At 38.8% G+C, this 14,851-nt stretch overlaps 1 protein-coding gene across 1 annotated transcript in view; it reads left to right on the top strand.

Moving 5' to 3' along the window:
* LOC113661680 (paired mesoderm homeobox protein 1-like) overlaps positions 1–11,113 on the top strand; it is an 11,632-nt gene extending 519 nt beyond the window's left edge. Inside the window, exons 1-4 of the mRNA XM_027176074.2 lie at positions 1–273; positions 4,941–5,116; positions 6,885–7,066; positions 8,732–11,113. The exon at positions 1–273 is cut by the window's left edge and continues 519 nt beyond it. Coding sequence (XP_027031875.2) covers positions 51–273; positions 4,941–5,116; positions 6,885–7,066; positions 8,732–8,864 — 714 coding nt within the window. The 5' untranslated portion in view covers positions 1–50 and the 3' untranslated portion in view covers positions 8,865–11,113. The remainder of the gene's footprint in view (positions 274–4,940; positions 5,117–6,884; positions 7,067–8,731) is intronic.
* Positions 11,114–14,851: the final 3,738 nt, after the last annotated feature.

Raw genomic sequence — 14,851 nt, 5'->3', positions numbered from 1 at the left:
GGAGGCCGTGCGCGCTACACTTCCGTTCCCTCAACGCCGCAGCTTGAGTCATGACTTCTGGTTATGCAGCGCATGTAATGGACAGAGCGATCACTGCGGCCAATCTGGACCATTTACACGCCAAGAAGAACTTTTCCGTGAGCCACTTGCTGGACCTGGAGGACGTTCCGGAGATGGCCGGAGCTCAGGCCGAGGAGAGCAGCACGGACGCAGGCACAGGACACCTGGAGTCACCGGGGCTCACCAGCGGCAGCGACACGGCGCAGCAAGACAGTAAGAGTCTTTAACACACATCCCAAATTCACCCCACATTCATGTTCTGTGAAACAACTTTGAAAGAGTAAGCAATGACAACCGTTCAGAGTGTTTTCTTTCCACAATGTGTGTGTATGAAGGCTACAGTGTGCAGTATATGGAGACTATTTTAATGGACTGGATGTAATAAGCGTTAAAATTTACAAATAAACACTAAATTAAATCTTTTTTTTTGTTTGTTTGAAATTTACTATATTTTTTTCTGTTCTATCATTTTCGGTTTTTTAAGCATGAATGAACAGGATGTAATTAATTAAGGAGTAGATTTTTTTTTAAAGAAACCTGTTGATCGTAAAATAAATACAAATAATATACACACTGATGATATGTATGAGACCATGCTAAGGAAAATTTGTAAATAAATAAATGAAATCATTTTAATGGTAATTTAGTTACTGTACACGTAAAAAATTAAAATATTATATATTTATGTATAATATTAATATTTGTTTTTAGGATTGTGTTGAGTGATAAATGCAGATTTTCTGCTGTGATGAGAATATATAAGTGAAAATAACTGTAGATAAATGACACAATGAGCAGCAGTATAAAGCTGAAGCCTATAATATTGGCAAATAAATTTACATTTAAAAAAGATTAAGGATTGGAAAAATAAAACAAAAAAAGGGTAGCTGTTTTATGCATGAGTATTTTTCAGTGACGTTAGTCACATTAGTTATTCAGGATGTCAGTTTGTTTAGGGACAAAAACCTTTAGTGTAGAAAACAGAGAAAATAGTTAAAAAGAACAACATGAGGTAATTAAATAATGCTATGATCGCAAGTAAGTAATCAAATCTTACTACAAACAAAATTTATAGAACACTACCGAGCGATGATGTTTTAGAGATCAGAATGAGGAAGATTCAGGATTTACACATTTAAAATAAAGGAAGGAAGAAATGACCCTCAAATTGAAATCAGAATTTTCTCCAGGTGTTAAAACACGAGCGAAACATGGATGTAGATATTTCTTCAGTGTTGCTGATGATGTTGATGATGACGATAATGTATGAGTGTGAGCTGAATGAGGCAGGACTGGGTCTGATATCATTACAGCGATAACATATCAATATTGGGATATATTATTTCACAATACTTATTTACTTACTTTTTAATGAATGATTTAACTTTTTAAAAAAAAAGAAATACTTTTTTCAAATACACATACGTGATACGACTCTAGAACAGCACACGACCGAAAGGAATGAAAAAGTACAACAAGGGCGTGTTTACTTTTGGTGCATATATAAAACTTGGAAATAGAAAAAATAGAAAATTTATATCACAGGTTCCCAAATGTCCTACTGTGTGGACAGATCACTTGTTCAAGCTGTAAACATTTTTGTTTTAAATTTACAGTAAACGTTTTATATAAAATAGTAATTCTAAATTGTGATACAAATTGATCATTTTGACAAAAAAACAGAAGATTCCCAGTCAAGGAAATTTAGCCACAGACAATCCCAATATTTAGCTTTTTTTTTTTTTGGTAATTATTAAAAAAAAACAAAAAAAAAACAAAAAAAAACATTTTTGTGATTCTCTAGGCACATCACGTCCAAATCAGTGCCTTCGACTTCAGCCGCGATTCACAAATTTAATTTGATTTGTAACACAATCACACGTATATACGACATGTACTGCGAAACTCTTTGACTGTCCATGTCGTAAAAAGTAGAATAAAATTAAATAAAAATTGAAATAGAATTACAAGTGTGTTAGTAAAGTGAAAAATATATAGACAAAAACAAGAAAAAAAATACATGTATGGATTCAGAGGATTACGGACAGAGCAGTATGACAATATTAATATTAATAGTAATATTATCCACCAATTTTGTTGAGCTGCAGCTGAGAAGATGACATGTAAGAGTCTCATGACCTCTGATTCACTGAGTCACTGATTCACTGAGTCACTGAGTCAACATGTCACAGAGAGAGTTTGTAAAAAGTGGTAAAACAATCTGCTGTCATTTTCAGACATCTCCACAATCAGGAGTTTGTTTTCCTTTAGATATTTCACTTGGACTTTTCTCAGATTTTACCGCACACTAACACACCACACGCCAACAGAACACCAACACGGTGCTCGAAACGCACAACTGTCCTGAATACATAATAAATCAGTAATTTACCATAAAATTATAGAACTGAAGATAATTCTCGAGTCTTTTCATTCTGCTCTGCTGCTTTAGGCGTTCAGCAAGAAAAAACGGACGCATTTAATTATATTCCTCCCCAAGTTCAACGACAAACAACAACAAAAACAACAACAACAACAACAACAACAACAACAACAGAGTGGTTCTGATTCTGTGCAACAATAGAAAAAAACGTTCAATTTTTTTCTATGTTCACTCTTTTTTAATTTTTCTCTCCTGTTTTTTCTTTCCTTCTCAATTCTTTTCTTCTCCTCTTCCCCAGTTCCTTTTTTTTCTTTTACTTATATGTTCTCATTCCATCTGTCTTCTTATTCTGTTTATCTTTCTTTCCTTTCTTCCACTTTCTTTTTTATTTTATCCTCCCGTCGTTTCTTTCTGTCTTGTCATTAGATCTTTCTTTCGGCTCTTTCTTCTCTTCTCCCCCTTTTTTTTTCTTATCCCTTCTTCTCATATTGGTTCAGCTTGTGGAATGCAATGATTCAGTGACTCGGTGATTCAGTGACTCGGTGATTCAGTGAATCGGTGATTCAGTGAATCGGTGATTCAGTGACTCATCAGTAGGAGGATTTAACCTTGTGTGGTTGATATGAAGCGCAGTTTACTTTGCGATCTGAACTCATTTCTGGTTGCAATAAATTAAAGATAGAGAAAAGTTAGAAATAAATTCCATGTCACTTGGTTTGAATGGAGAAGTGGTCAGGAGGCTGGTGGTGCAGCTCGGTGTGAAGGAGACAGGAACCAGCTCCACATTAATCCAGTTTCACCCAGGAGATCAGGGTGTGTGGTCAAGACACACCACCGCACACTAAATTCACTAATATAAGACTCTGTCTGAAGGAGAGAAGGAGAGACAGATACAAGGATATTCTTCTATCCTATCTCTCTTTCTGCTTGATGAATCCATCATGTTTGTGGTTCTGAACTGGTTTAATCATTACACGTGTAAACAGATTAACTGGGAGGAAGCTGCAGTCATTTTTAGGCTGGAATAATTGTGGAGTAAAGGAGCAGCTCGCAGCGCAGCACTCACTTTATAATGACTTTATTAAACTGAGTTGGGAAGAAGAAACTAAGTCGCTGACGCTGATCAGATTCACACGACAGATCAGACCTGAAGATCAGACTGACAGCTGACCAGAAATTAGTGCTGCTCTTCTTCCTCCCCTTCTCTCTCTCTCTCTCTCTCTCTCTCTCTCTCTCTCTCTCTCTCTCTCTCTCCCATTTTTCCAATTATTTATTCCTTTTGCTTTTATATTTTCTTTATTTATTTATTTATTTATTTATTTATTTATTTCTTTCTTTATTTTCTTATTTATTTATTTATATTTCTTTTTTATATTTATTTATGTTTTTCTATTTTTATCTTCTTTTCTTTTTTTCTTTTATTTCTTTCTTTTCTTTTATTTCTTTATTTATTTATTTATTTCTTTCTTATTCTTATCTATCTCTCTATATATCTCTATATCTATATTTTTACAATTTATTTATTCATTTTGATTTTTCTCTGTTCTTTCTTTCTTTCTCTATATCTCTATATCTCTATCTCTATATCTATCTCTCTCTATCTCTCTCTACCATTTTTACAAATTATTTATTCCTTTTGCTTTATCTGTTCTTTATTCTTTATTTCTTTCTTTCTTTCTTTCTTTCTTTCTTTCTTTCTTTCTTTCTTTCCTCCCCTTTTTCATATCTCTTTCCTGTTTTCTCTCTTTCTTTCTTTCTTTCTTTCTTTCTTTCTTTCTTTCTTTCTTTCTTTCTTTCTTTCTTTCTTTCTTTCTTTCTTTCTTCTCTCTCTCTCTCTCTCTCCCATTTTTCCAATTATTTATTCCTTTTGCTTTTCTTTCTTTCTTTCTTTCTTTCTTTCTTTCTTTCTTTCTTTCTTTCTTTCTTTCTTTCTTTCTTTCTTTCTTTCATTTCTTTCTTTCTTTCCTCCCCTTTTTTCATATCTCTTTCCTGTTTTCTCTCTTTCTTTCTTTCTTTCTTTCTTTCTTTCTTTCTTTCTTTCTTTCTTTCTTTCTTTCTTTCTTTCTTTCTCTCTCTCTCTCTCTCTCCCATTTTTCCAATTATTTATTCCTTTTGCTTTTCTCTGTTCTTTCTTTCTTTCTTTCTTTCTTTCTTTCTTTCTTTCTTTCTTTCTTTCTTTCTTTCTTTCTTTCTTTCTTTCTAATCAGCTCTGTTACAGTGCTGATGATTAAAGTTGAGCAGCTCGTCCCGCCCTCACGGTCAGTGTAATAACATGGGGCAGTTTGAGTAAGACAGGGGTTTCAGAGGTGCTGTACACTTTGTATCAGCTGCAGCAGTTACACAATTATCAACTCATCACTTGTATTTTCTTCACTTCAGAACGTTCTTTGTAACTATAAATGGATAAAAAGCACAAGATGTTGATCTTTAATAAAGGACAAGTGTAAGAGTTCTAAGTCTGCTTGACTTAGATTTTACTGTGTGTGTGTTTTCTCAGATGAGCAGCTGAACTCTGAGGAGAAGAAGAAGCGGAAGCAGAGGAGAAACAGGACCACGTTCAACAGCAGTCAGCTGCAGGCCCTGGAGCGGGTGTTTGAGAGGACACATTACCCCGACGCCTTCGTCAGGGAGGATCTGGCACGCAGGGTTAATCTCACCGAGGCCCGCGTGCAGGTCAGTGATCTAACACAACCCAATAATAACGTCTTTTACAAAAGAAAGAAAGAAAGAAAAAACGCATGTCATGTGTCTCAGTAAAACGGCCACACTTACCACCCTGAGGGGGATTCATTTCCTGTAACAACACTGATGCATTTATTCCATTTACACTGCAGCAGTTTATCAACTCTTACAAGATTTTATTTATAGTTTCAGTCAGTCTTTCGCTCACCAGCTTCTTGAAGTTCTCTGACACTGGAAACTCATTCGTTCATTCATTTTCTACCGCTTATCCGAAGTTCTCGGGTCACGGGGAGCCTGTGCCTATCTCAGGCGTCATCGGGCATCGAGGCAGGATACACCCTGGACGGAGTGCCAACCCATCACAGGGCACACACACACTCTCATTCACTCACACACTCACACACTACGGACAATTTTCCAGAGATGCCAATCAACCTACCATGCATGTCTTTGGACCGGGGGAGGAAACCGGAGTACCCGGAGGAAACCCCCGAGGCACAGGGAGAACATACAAACTTCACACACACAAAGCGGAGGCGGGAATCGAACCCCCAACCCTGGAGGTGTGAGGCGAACGTGCTAACCACTAAGCCACCGTGACCCCCACACTGGAAACTCCTTCCATAAAAATAATGAATGTTAATGTCTCCTTATATAAAATTCACAGTGTCAACAAAAAGAAATCGTTATCATATCGTGATTACTATGGAAACTGTATAGAATCGTGTTAGAGAAAATTACATAACAACTTCCGACCAATCAGAATCCAGAATTCCACAGTGCTGGAAAATAAAGTCACATGCAGAGGTGTTGAGGGTTCTTGAGGAGTCTCCAGTGTCAGTGTCCTGTAACAGTGTGTTACAGCTCAGCGGTCAGTTCTGCAGACTCCGATAGGGGGTCTTATGTAATCCACTTGTGTACGCTTGTCGAGTTCTCGAATCTGATTGGTCAGGATCCAAACTTTTGAGCTAGGCTGTGTCACACACACAGGACAGACACAACATCTTTGTTGAAAATGTCATGACATGTCGGGGCTGATGGGAAACGTAGCTCAGCTCCATTCGGAATATAAAACGACAGCCCAAATGTGTTGCGTCAAATTCTTTCCATCTATATTTCTTTTCTGTTTTTTTCTTTCTAAATCTTTCATTCTTTTTCTTTTTTGTCTTCCTTTGTTTTTTTATTTCTAATTCTTTTGTGTCTAATTTTTCTTTTATTGTTTTATTGTTTTGTTTAAATTTTCTTTTATTGTATCTTTTCAGTTTTTTATTCTTATCTAATTGTTTTGATTTCACTTTTCAAAAAAATATACCAAAATGTTATGCAAATTAACAAAAAAATTACAGTAATCCATTTGCTATACTGTTATCTCATGAGCACACAGTTGCTAGGCAACTCTACCGAGGTTAGGCTAGCTGACGAATAGCTAGTTAAAAATATTAAAGACGCAGTGACACTTAGCGACATAATTTCCCTTAAAAAAATCCCTAAAATAATTTGTACCACTTCATAGTTAATTTGTTCTAGACGTCGATCGCTAACCGAACATGAACTTTTGTGACTTCGACGTATTGAAATAAAAGGTCCAAAAGGATCGTATCATAAACGCAGGTTACACCAGATACGCCGAGATACAAAGATACCAAATCTAGAAATGTATTGAAATGTGTTTGTTTTTTTTTTCTCTCACTCCTACGTGGAGTGTTTGTTATCTTTTCTTCTTTCCCACGAGTGTAATGTTTCTCTGTTGTTTTCTCAGGTGTGGTTTCAGAACAGAAGAGCTAAGTTCCGGCGTAACGAGCGTGCGCTGTTGGCGAGTAAAAACGCCTCACTGCTCAAATCCTACTCCGGAGACACGGCGTCGGTGGAGCAGCCAATGGTCCCGCGGCCAGCGCCGAGGCCCAGCGATTACATGTCCTGGGGAAGCTCACCTCAGTACAGGTAACAGCCTCACACACGTCTCACGATGCTGACAAACAACTGCAGCTTCTAGGAGGAAATAAATATCGACTATTTCTTGATTGAAGTCTGGATTTCGTTTGGTCTTCACAAAGACTAACACTGTCAATTAAATGTAACTATAAACAGATAAAAATAAATCGCTCTAGATCACGCATATATGTAAAGGCAAGCAAAAACCTCTTATTCGGTATTAAAACAGTTATGGTTTTTATTATTTATAAAATTATTTGTTTATTTTATTGTGACAGTGGACATTAATAAAATATTATTGTAAATACACCAGAGTTATCCAAAGGCTATTTTTCTGTAGTCAATGCAAACAAATTTATATAAAATTAATAAAATTTCATGTAAACAGAATGAAGGGGGGGGCACGGTGGCTTAGTGGTTAGCATGTTTGCCTCACACCTCCAGGGTTGGGAGTTCAATTCCCGCCTCCTGCCTTGTGTGTGTGCAGTTTGCATGTTCTCCCCGTGCCTCGGGGGTTTCCTCCGGGTACTCCGGTTTCCTCCCCCGGTCCAAAGACATGCATGGTAGGTTGATTGGCATCTCTGGAAAATTGTCCATAGTGTGTGAGTGTGTGAGTGAATGAGAGAGTGTGTGTGCCCTGTGATGGGTTGGCACTCCGTCCAGGGTGTATCCTGCCTCAATGCCCGATGACGCCTGAGATAGGCACAGGCTCCCCGTGATCCGAGAAGTTCGGATAAGCGGTAGAGAGTGAGTGAGTGAGAGTGAGAATGAAGGAGAAAAAAAAACATTCTAAAGACTCTTTAAAAGAGTTTAACTCATTACATGTATGACTTTCGGTAAGATGTCAGTCACACTGACACACACCTTCAGGGCTGTCAGGTGTCACGCATTGAGAGTGACAGTCACTCATTTGGGTCTTTTCTCACGTTCTCTCGCCACACATCGTATTTCTCACGCAGAAAAACTTTTTGACTATTTATCATATATTTAATAAGCCGCAGCGCCCAAAATGTATCAGTCCGCACCGCTGTCTCTAAGGAACCGGGCAGGAATCACGCGCGTCTCAGTTCTTAGTCGAGCCTGACACTTATCAGCCAATCGAAAAAAGAGGCTATTTTTTTCACTATCTGGGAAAGATTTAACGCAACAACTAATGAAAAAAAATTGGGGTTGCGGGGGGGGGGGGTGGGGGGGGTGGAGATGTCACGCTTGTCTGTCTTCAAAACTCGAGAGCCCTGCACCTTGCTAGCATTTTTGCTTTAAAGCTAGAAAAGAAAATAAAGCTAGCATGGGACGTGAGCTAGCGCTTTACAGATATGAGGATTTTTTTTTTCCTTCATGAATTTTAACCGAGGATTTCAAATGAAAATATATTATAACATCTTTTACTCAAAGACACACACTACTGTAGCTAGCAAAAAGGAGGGTTGTTATGCTAGATGTTCTTCCAGCTAGCTAACATTAGGAGGAAGAAATATTGTTCTATAATATATCTGTGGCTTCCTCAGCTCTACAGAGATAGCATGGTGTTCATCGTTATGGTTAAGCTATTTCAGATTTAAGATCCATTTAGTTCATAGTTCTGGAAGAATATCGACCATTTTTAATTCTTTGATGAAAACATTTAGTGGTGTTTAAGTCACTATTAATTCATTCCTGCCCATTCCTCTCTAGCGCCATGGCCTCGTACTCGCCGTCATGTGCCAACAACAACGCGGTGCAGGGAGTGAACATGGCCAACAGCATCGCCAACCTGAGACTGAAGGCCAAGGAGTACAGCATGAACCAGGTGCCGACCGTCAACTGACGGAGGAAACCAGCTCCGAAGCGGGAGACGAGTGGCACCGAGCTGCTATGATACCCGACAAAGACCTTTCACACAAACACTTCTGTCTGTGTGGACTCGAAGGCTCACAAGAAAAACATGTTTAAAGAAAACTTCTAAAGCAGTGATTGACGTCAGCGGTGCTCTAACGTTTGGCAGAGCGAGGAAAACTCTGCTCGATTTAACGGGAAATGGAAAGTGTGTGTTTTCACGTTTCCCACAGCCGCACAGGCGTCGCTCCTCGAGGAGGAACTTTACTCTACACTTATAGAGACTGAAGCAGCTCCGTGGATGAACATTTTGGAATTTAGCAATGCAAATCTCATGGACCTTAAGTTCTGGGAGCCTTCAGGACTTTTCCTTGATTTCTCCTGGGACATAATCACGGCCACAGACTGGATTGTTTTTGTTTTAGGGGAAATATACCTTTGTAATGAATATACTTTTAAAGATTTTGCTGTTGGGTTTATGTTACTGATGTGTATTTTAAAGCATGTCAAAACATGCATAGGTCTCCACACACACACACACACACACACACACACACACACACACACACACACGCACACACACGCACACGCACACACACACACACACACACACACACACGCAGCACCACAAGGAAATACACACAGGAAGTACACACATTGCACACACATACAATTTGTGCACATTTATATTAAAAATAAAATATACTAGCCATGTTAGTCATAGTCCCATAGAAGGAGGTGTGGCCTGTATGCCTGTCAGTCATAGTCCCATAGAAGGAGGTGTGGCCTGTATGCCTGTCAGTCATAGTCCCCTAGAAGGAGGTGTGGCCTGTATGCCTGTCAGTCATAGTCCCATAGAAGAAGGTGTGGCCTGTATGCCTGTCAGTCATAGTCGAATAGAAGGAGGTGTGGCCTGTATGCCTGTCAGTCATAGTCTTGGGAAAGGAGGCATGACCTGTATGAATGTCAGTAGATGTCCCAGTGAAGGAGGCGTGGCCTCAACACTTGTAAGTCAGAGAGAAGGTGTGGCCTGCATGTACAGAATTCAATCTCTAGTCTTTTCTTATGATGGAAAGAAAGTATAACTTGTTGCTTTCCTTCTCTCTTAAGTCTCACTTTAGAATATTTTTTGTGTTTCAGTTTTTTAGAAGTTTTAATAATTGTTTTATGATACAATTTTTGTTCACTTTTTGTATAACTTTTTTGTGTATTATATTTGATACTTGATTTGATTTCTGTACTCGCTGGCTGCATTAAAAGTAGCTGTCTTTCAGTCCTTGTGAAGGAGGCGTGGCCTGTGTGCCTGTCAGTCCCTGTCCCAGTGAAGGAGGCGTGGTCTGTGTGCCTGTCAGTCCCTATCCCAGTGAAGGAGGCGTGGCTTGTGTGCCTGTCAGTCCCTGTCCCAGTAAAGGAGGCGTGGCTTGTGTGCCTGTCAGTCCCTGTCCCAGTGAAGGGGGCGTGGCCTATGTGTGTCTGTCAGGTAAAGGTGGCGGTGCAGTCAGATAAAACTAAATAATGAAATAATTTTCATGTATCTTGCTTACATCAGACTTCTTTTATCTTTCATCTCGAAACTAAAGATTTGCATTCCTAATATAATACAATAACTATGCAATTCCACCTGAATTAATGTGGAACAAGATGCAGTGTGTATGTTTGTATGTATGTGTGTGTGGTGTGTGTGTGTGTGTGTGTGTGTGTGTGTGTGTGTGTGTGTGTGTGTGTGTGTGGCGCGACATTACCCTTTAGCTTTTATATTGAGTATATCTGAACCTGTAATATTCTTATGCAATAAAACATTTGCAAGCAGCAAACTGCCAAAGCATTAGTGTGTTAAGGAACAGAAAGCTTTCCTGCCTTTATCGCTTCGAAGTGTTTGAGTCCTCCGAGCTGCACAGGCGACAGTAACGAGAGTTAACACACTCGACATTCTTAGTTTCTTTCAAGTTTTAGAATAAAATTTGAAAATAAATAACAGCATGCGCTCTCATACTCGGACCCCTCCGATTTTTTTTAGGGGTCCAAGCACTTGTTGCATCTGGAAGAACTTTTTTCTAACTCTGACGTTTTTTTTCTTCTTGTATCTTTAAAGTAACTCCATATGGTTTGTCAGTTCATATAGTTAAAAGAAGAAGGTCCAGATGTTGCTTACATTCTTTCTCAATCTGGATGAAGAATGACCAGAAATCTCTCTCTGACCGTCTCTTATCTTAAAAACACAATAAAAACTTTGCACACTGACTCCAGGGGACTTTATGTGAAACTCTAAACGTTCATTCATCCTCTAATCACCATCACCATCAACACCTCCTCCTCCTCCTCCTGCTCCTCCTCCTCTTTTTGTTCTTCTAGAGCAGGAAAATTAAAGACTCTGCTTTGAGATCTTATTTAAGCATCTGCCATCTCATAAGTCCATTTATATATTTGTTTTGGATTTAGATCTCAGAGAAAAAAAAAATCTTTTAAGACCATGGAGAAAAAAAAATAAGCTGCCTGGTCGCTTCCAGAAATCTGCTGTGGTGGTTTATAGGCTGATGATGGACTCCTCGGTGTTAAGTGCAGGAATCGTATTCATTCCGAGCATCTGCAAGGCCACGGCTGTTAGGTTGCTTTTTTTTTCTGTCGAGCAGGAATGTTTACTTTCAAAACATGGTGTTTATGGCACAGGAAACACTCGTTTTGAGTTTAAGTGGCCGCGGGGTGTTTTCTGAGCGCCTGACACAAGCTTGTTTATGTGCCTGGCGACCCCCTCGGTCTGCTGATTGCATGTGACCCCAGATGACCTCAGAGACAGTCAGGGGAACATATAATTTTTTTATTTTTTTTCTGAAGGGGGCGTCTGGCAGGACAAATTATAATCTTTGTTCAAGTACAGAAGGAGAGCCATTAAGAAGCATAATGAAAAACAGTATTTTTTCACCAGCTGGCTAAATTCCATAAGAAAACATTAAAGCTTTTCTCTCTGCTCTTAACCCTGGGTTCTCGTTGCTCTAAACCCTACTTCAACCCCCGGGGTAGAAGAACGTTTCACACGTGTAATTTAGAAGCAGGGCTTTTTCCCCGTGGTTATGACTCTCCACGTCACGGTGACAAACGTGTACCGTGTGAAACCATGTTATTGCTGTTAGAATGTTACGGCTAGTCGTTTTTTAATAACAGACGCCCAATCAGAGAGTGGGAAATTAACAAAAGTCACACTGAAAAATTAACAAAAGTCAGATATCAACAAATCGGCTACATGACAGCAAAAAAGAAAGATAACCGAATCACAGAGCTGAACTTTTTTTTACCTCACTGATGTGAAAGTGTGATACGAGCCGTTATCTAAAGCGTTAACATGCTGGATTTATCCAATCGGGGTTGTTGATTCTCCAATATGCAACTTAGAAGAATGTCAGATTATGAAGATTCAGTGTTAACCCAGGTAAAGAAAGAGCAGTGTGAAACCTCTGACTATATAAACCTAGGATTATGTTAGCTGGGGTTCACTAGGACCCAGGGGAAATATCTTAGGTGTGAAATGTTCTAGAGAATGGCCTGGAAATGTAGATATATGCAGTAATGTACACACTGTTGTGTAAAGCTTTAAAGCTACACAACATGCTACTGTGTATTGTACAGATTTAGATTAACAAAGTACCAAACCAGCAACCTGGACAAGTACAGTTCAATACCAGGGGCTCAAAAGAAATTATACAAAATAAAGATATTTAGAAGTCCAACTGACTTACGACAGGCTGTAAAAAAAAAAAATCATAAATTGGCATCATAAATAGGATCAGAATCCAAATATCCCAGTGTTTTTGGGCTGTTCTGTTTTATACAAACGCTGCTAGTCAAAAATTTATTTTTTTCATGTTTTTACGCTGCTTTTTGACACCTAGTTGAAAATTCAAGTCGAGTCAAGAAGCTTTTATTGTCATTTCAACCATAGCTGTTGCACTACACAGTGAAATGAGACAACGTTTCTCCAGGACCGATGTGTTACATAAATAAAGAAGACTTAAGTTTGTCCCAGCCAAATAAAGTGTATATGTACAACCTGGTGTAAACAGTGTGAGACAAAAGACACAAAGACAATGCAAACAAGAAATACAAGACATTACACAAAAGACGATACACAAAAACAGAACATCTTTGTCTCACCAATGGCGTTAATATGAAGCTCATATGAAAGTAGACACTCGAGACTATTTCTGTTTTTTATCTAGAATACTAGAGGTGATGTTTTCTCATAGAAAAGATCTAAACTAACAAAAACCGGTTCTTTTTCTCCACACAGATGTTTGTATCTTCAGAGTAAATGTCGATATCGAACCCATTTCTGCTCTCTGAGATGCTCCATGTTCTTGTTCATCTAAAAAGCAGCTCAGATTTATTTCTCTTCAACACTAAAATTCAGTGTAAGATTTTCAACAGAGGGAAAAAACACTCGTCTAAAACACACTGAAAGAACGACAGAGTCCTGATTTATTTTAGATCAGACTCACAGCCACAACATCAGACACTTCTTTATATTAATTAAAAATGTCCCATAAGTCCGTTAACATTCGGCAAAATTCTTTACTGGTAAAAAAAAAAGGTTAATACACGTCTCTTAATGTAGTATGGTGGTTGCAACCGTAAGAGATCAATCAACTTTATCTGACTGCTAACGCTAATTAAAAAACTGATTTAAGACAGTGTCAGAGAGGACATTTCTGACATCTCCAGAACAGAGGTAATAATAAATAATGCGTTAAAAATGTGTAGAGTAACAGAAAGCATGCTGGCCTTCACTTAAATCATCTGTCCGTATTAAAATTTCAGTCATTATTCCAATAACGAGGTTTTTTTCATGTGGTTCCAATCCTCCAGCCCTGAGCTGTTACACGTGATTTCATTTGGAATTTTTATGATCCGAAATGTCTGCATGTCGAATCTTTTTCCAAACGCTAGTGTAAAAAAAAAAAAAACCTGGACGTTAGCTTTGGAGTGGGAGCCATTTCCTATTTCAACACAACCTCCTACAGCCATTTGTGTTCAGCTCAATGGGCCTTAAAGCCTTTTCACTCAACAGTGTGTAGAATCATGGAGTCGTAATGAGACGTGGAAAAAGCTGGACTGGTCACTTCATCACCACACAATAAAACATGATTTTTACTCCAAGTGGGACTAATAAAAGTCAAATCCTTGGAACTAAGTGATATGATCATGTTGCACTGAATTTTTCACAAGTTTTGGAGATGCTTCTCAATATGACCAGAAGGTTATGAGGTCAATAACGCTGGAGAACAAGTTCTAATCAGCAGGCAAAATTTTAGATGCCTTCGATTTTTGGCCAAATTTCAACCAACATGCTTTGCTGAAGAGTGTGTTTAAAAATAATGGGACAGTCATGGCCTAATGGTTAGAGAGTGTGACTCGTAACCCAAAGGTCTCGGGCCGGCCACGACTGAGGTGCCCTTGAGCAAGGTACCGAATCCCCCCAAACTGCTCCCCGGGCGCCACAGCATAAATGGCTGCCCACTGCTCTGGGTGTGTGTTCACTGCTGTTTGTGTGCACTTTGGATGGGTTAAATGCAGAGAACGAATTCTAGGTCTTAAAACACAAGTGAAATGCTCACTGGCTGCCGCTTTAGTGCCATTGACTGAAGACATCTGAGGACAAAGTTCTCTCCAAGTGTAAGCTCTACTCTAACGCTCGCCCAAAACCCACCAATGGAAGGATGCCAAACTCACAGGACAGCTACAAACATGGACAGAACGGTAAACAAAACATGCTAACGGACAGAAAAATTCTCTTCATTACCTCAAGCGCACTCTGAAGAACATTTTTGTTTATCCAAGCCACAAGCTGGTTTCTTGACTACGCTGATTGATGAGCAATTATCAGTAAACACAGGTCTATTGTTATAGAATCTTCATCATGTTATCAAACATGGAGAATAAACGCAGTCTGTTCCGGAATTCAGAATAAATTTTATAGCCAAAAGCATT

The sequence above is a fragment of the Tachysurus fulvidraco genome, chromosome 11 (genome assembly GCF_022655615.1).
Source record: "Tachysurus fulvidraco isolate hzauxx_2018 chromosome 11, HZAU_PFXX_2.0, whole genome shotgun sequence".
NCBI lineage: Eukaryota > Metazoa > Chordata > Actinopteri > Siluriformes > Bagridae > Tachysurus > Tachysurus fulvidraco.
This window is presented reverse-complemented; position numbering and strand designations above follow the sequence as displayed.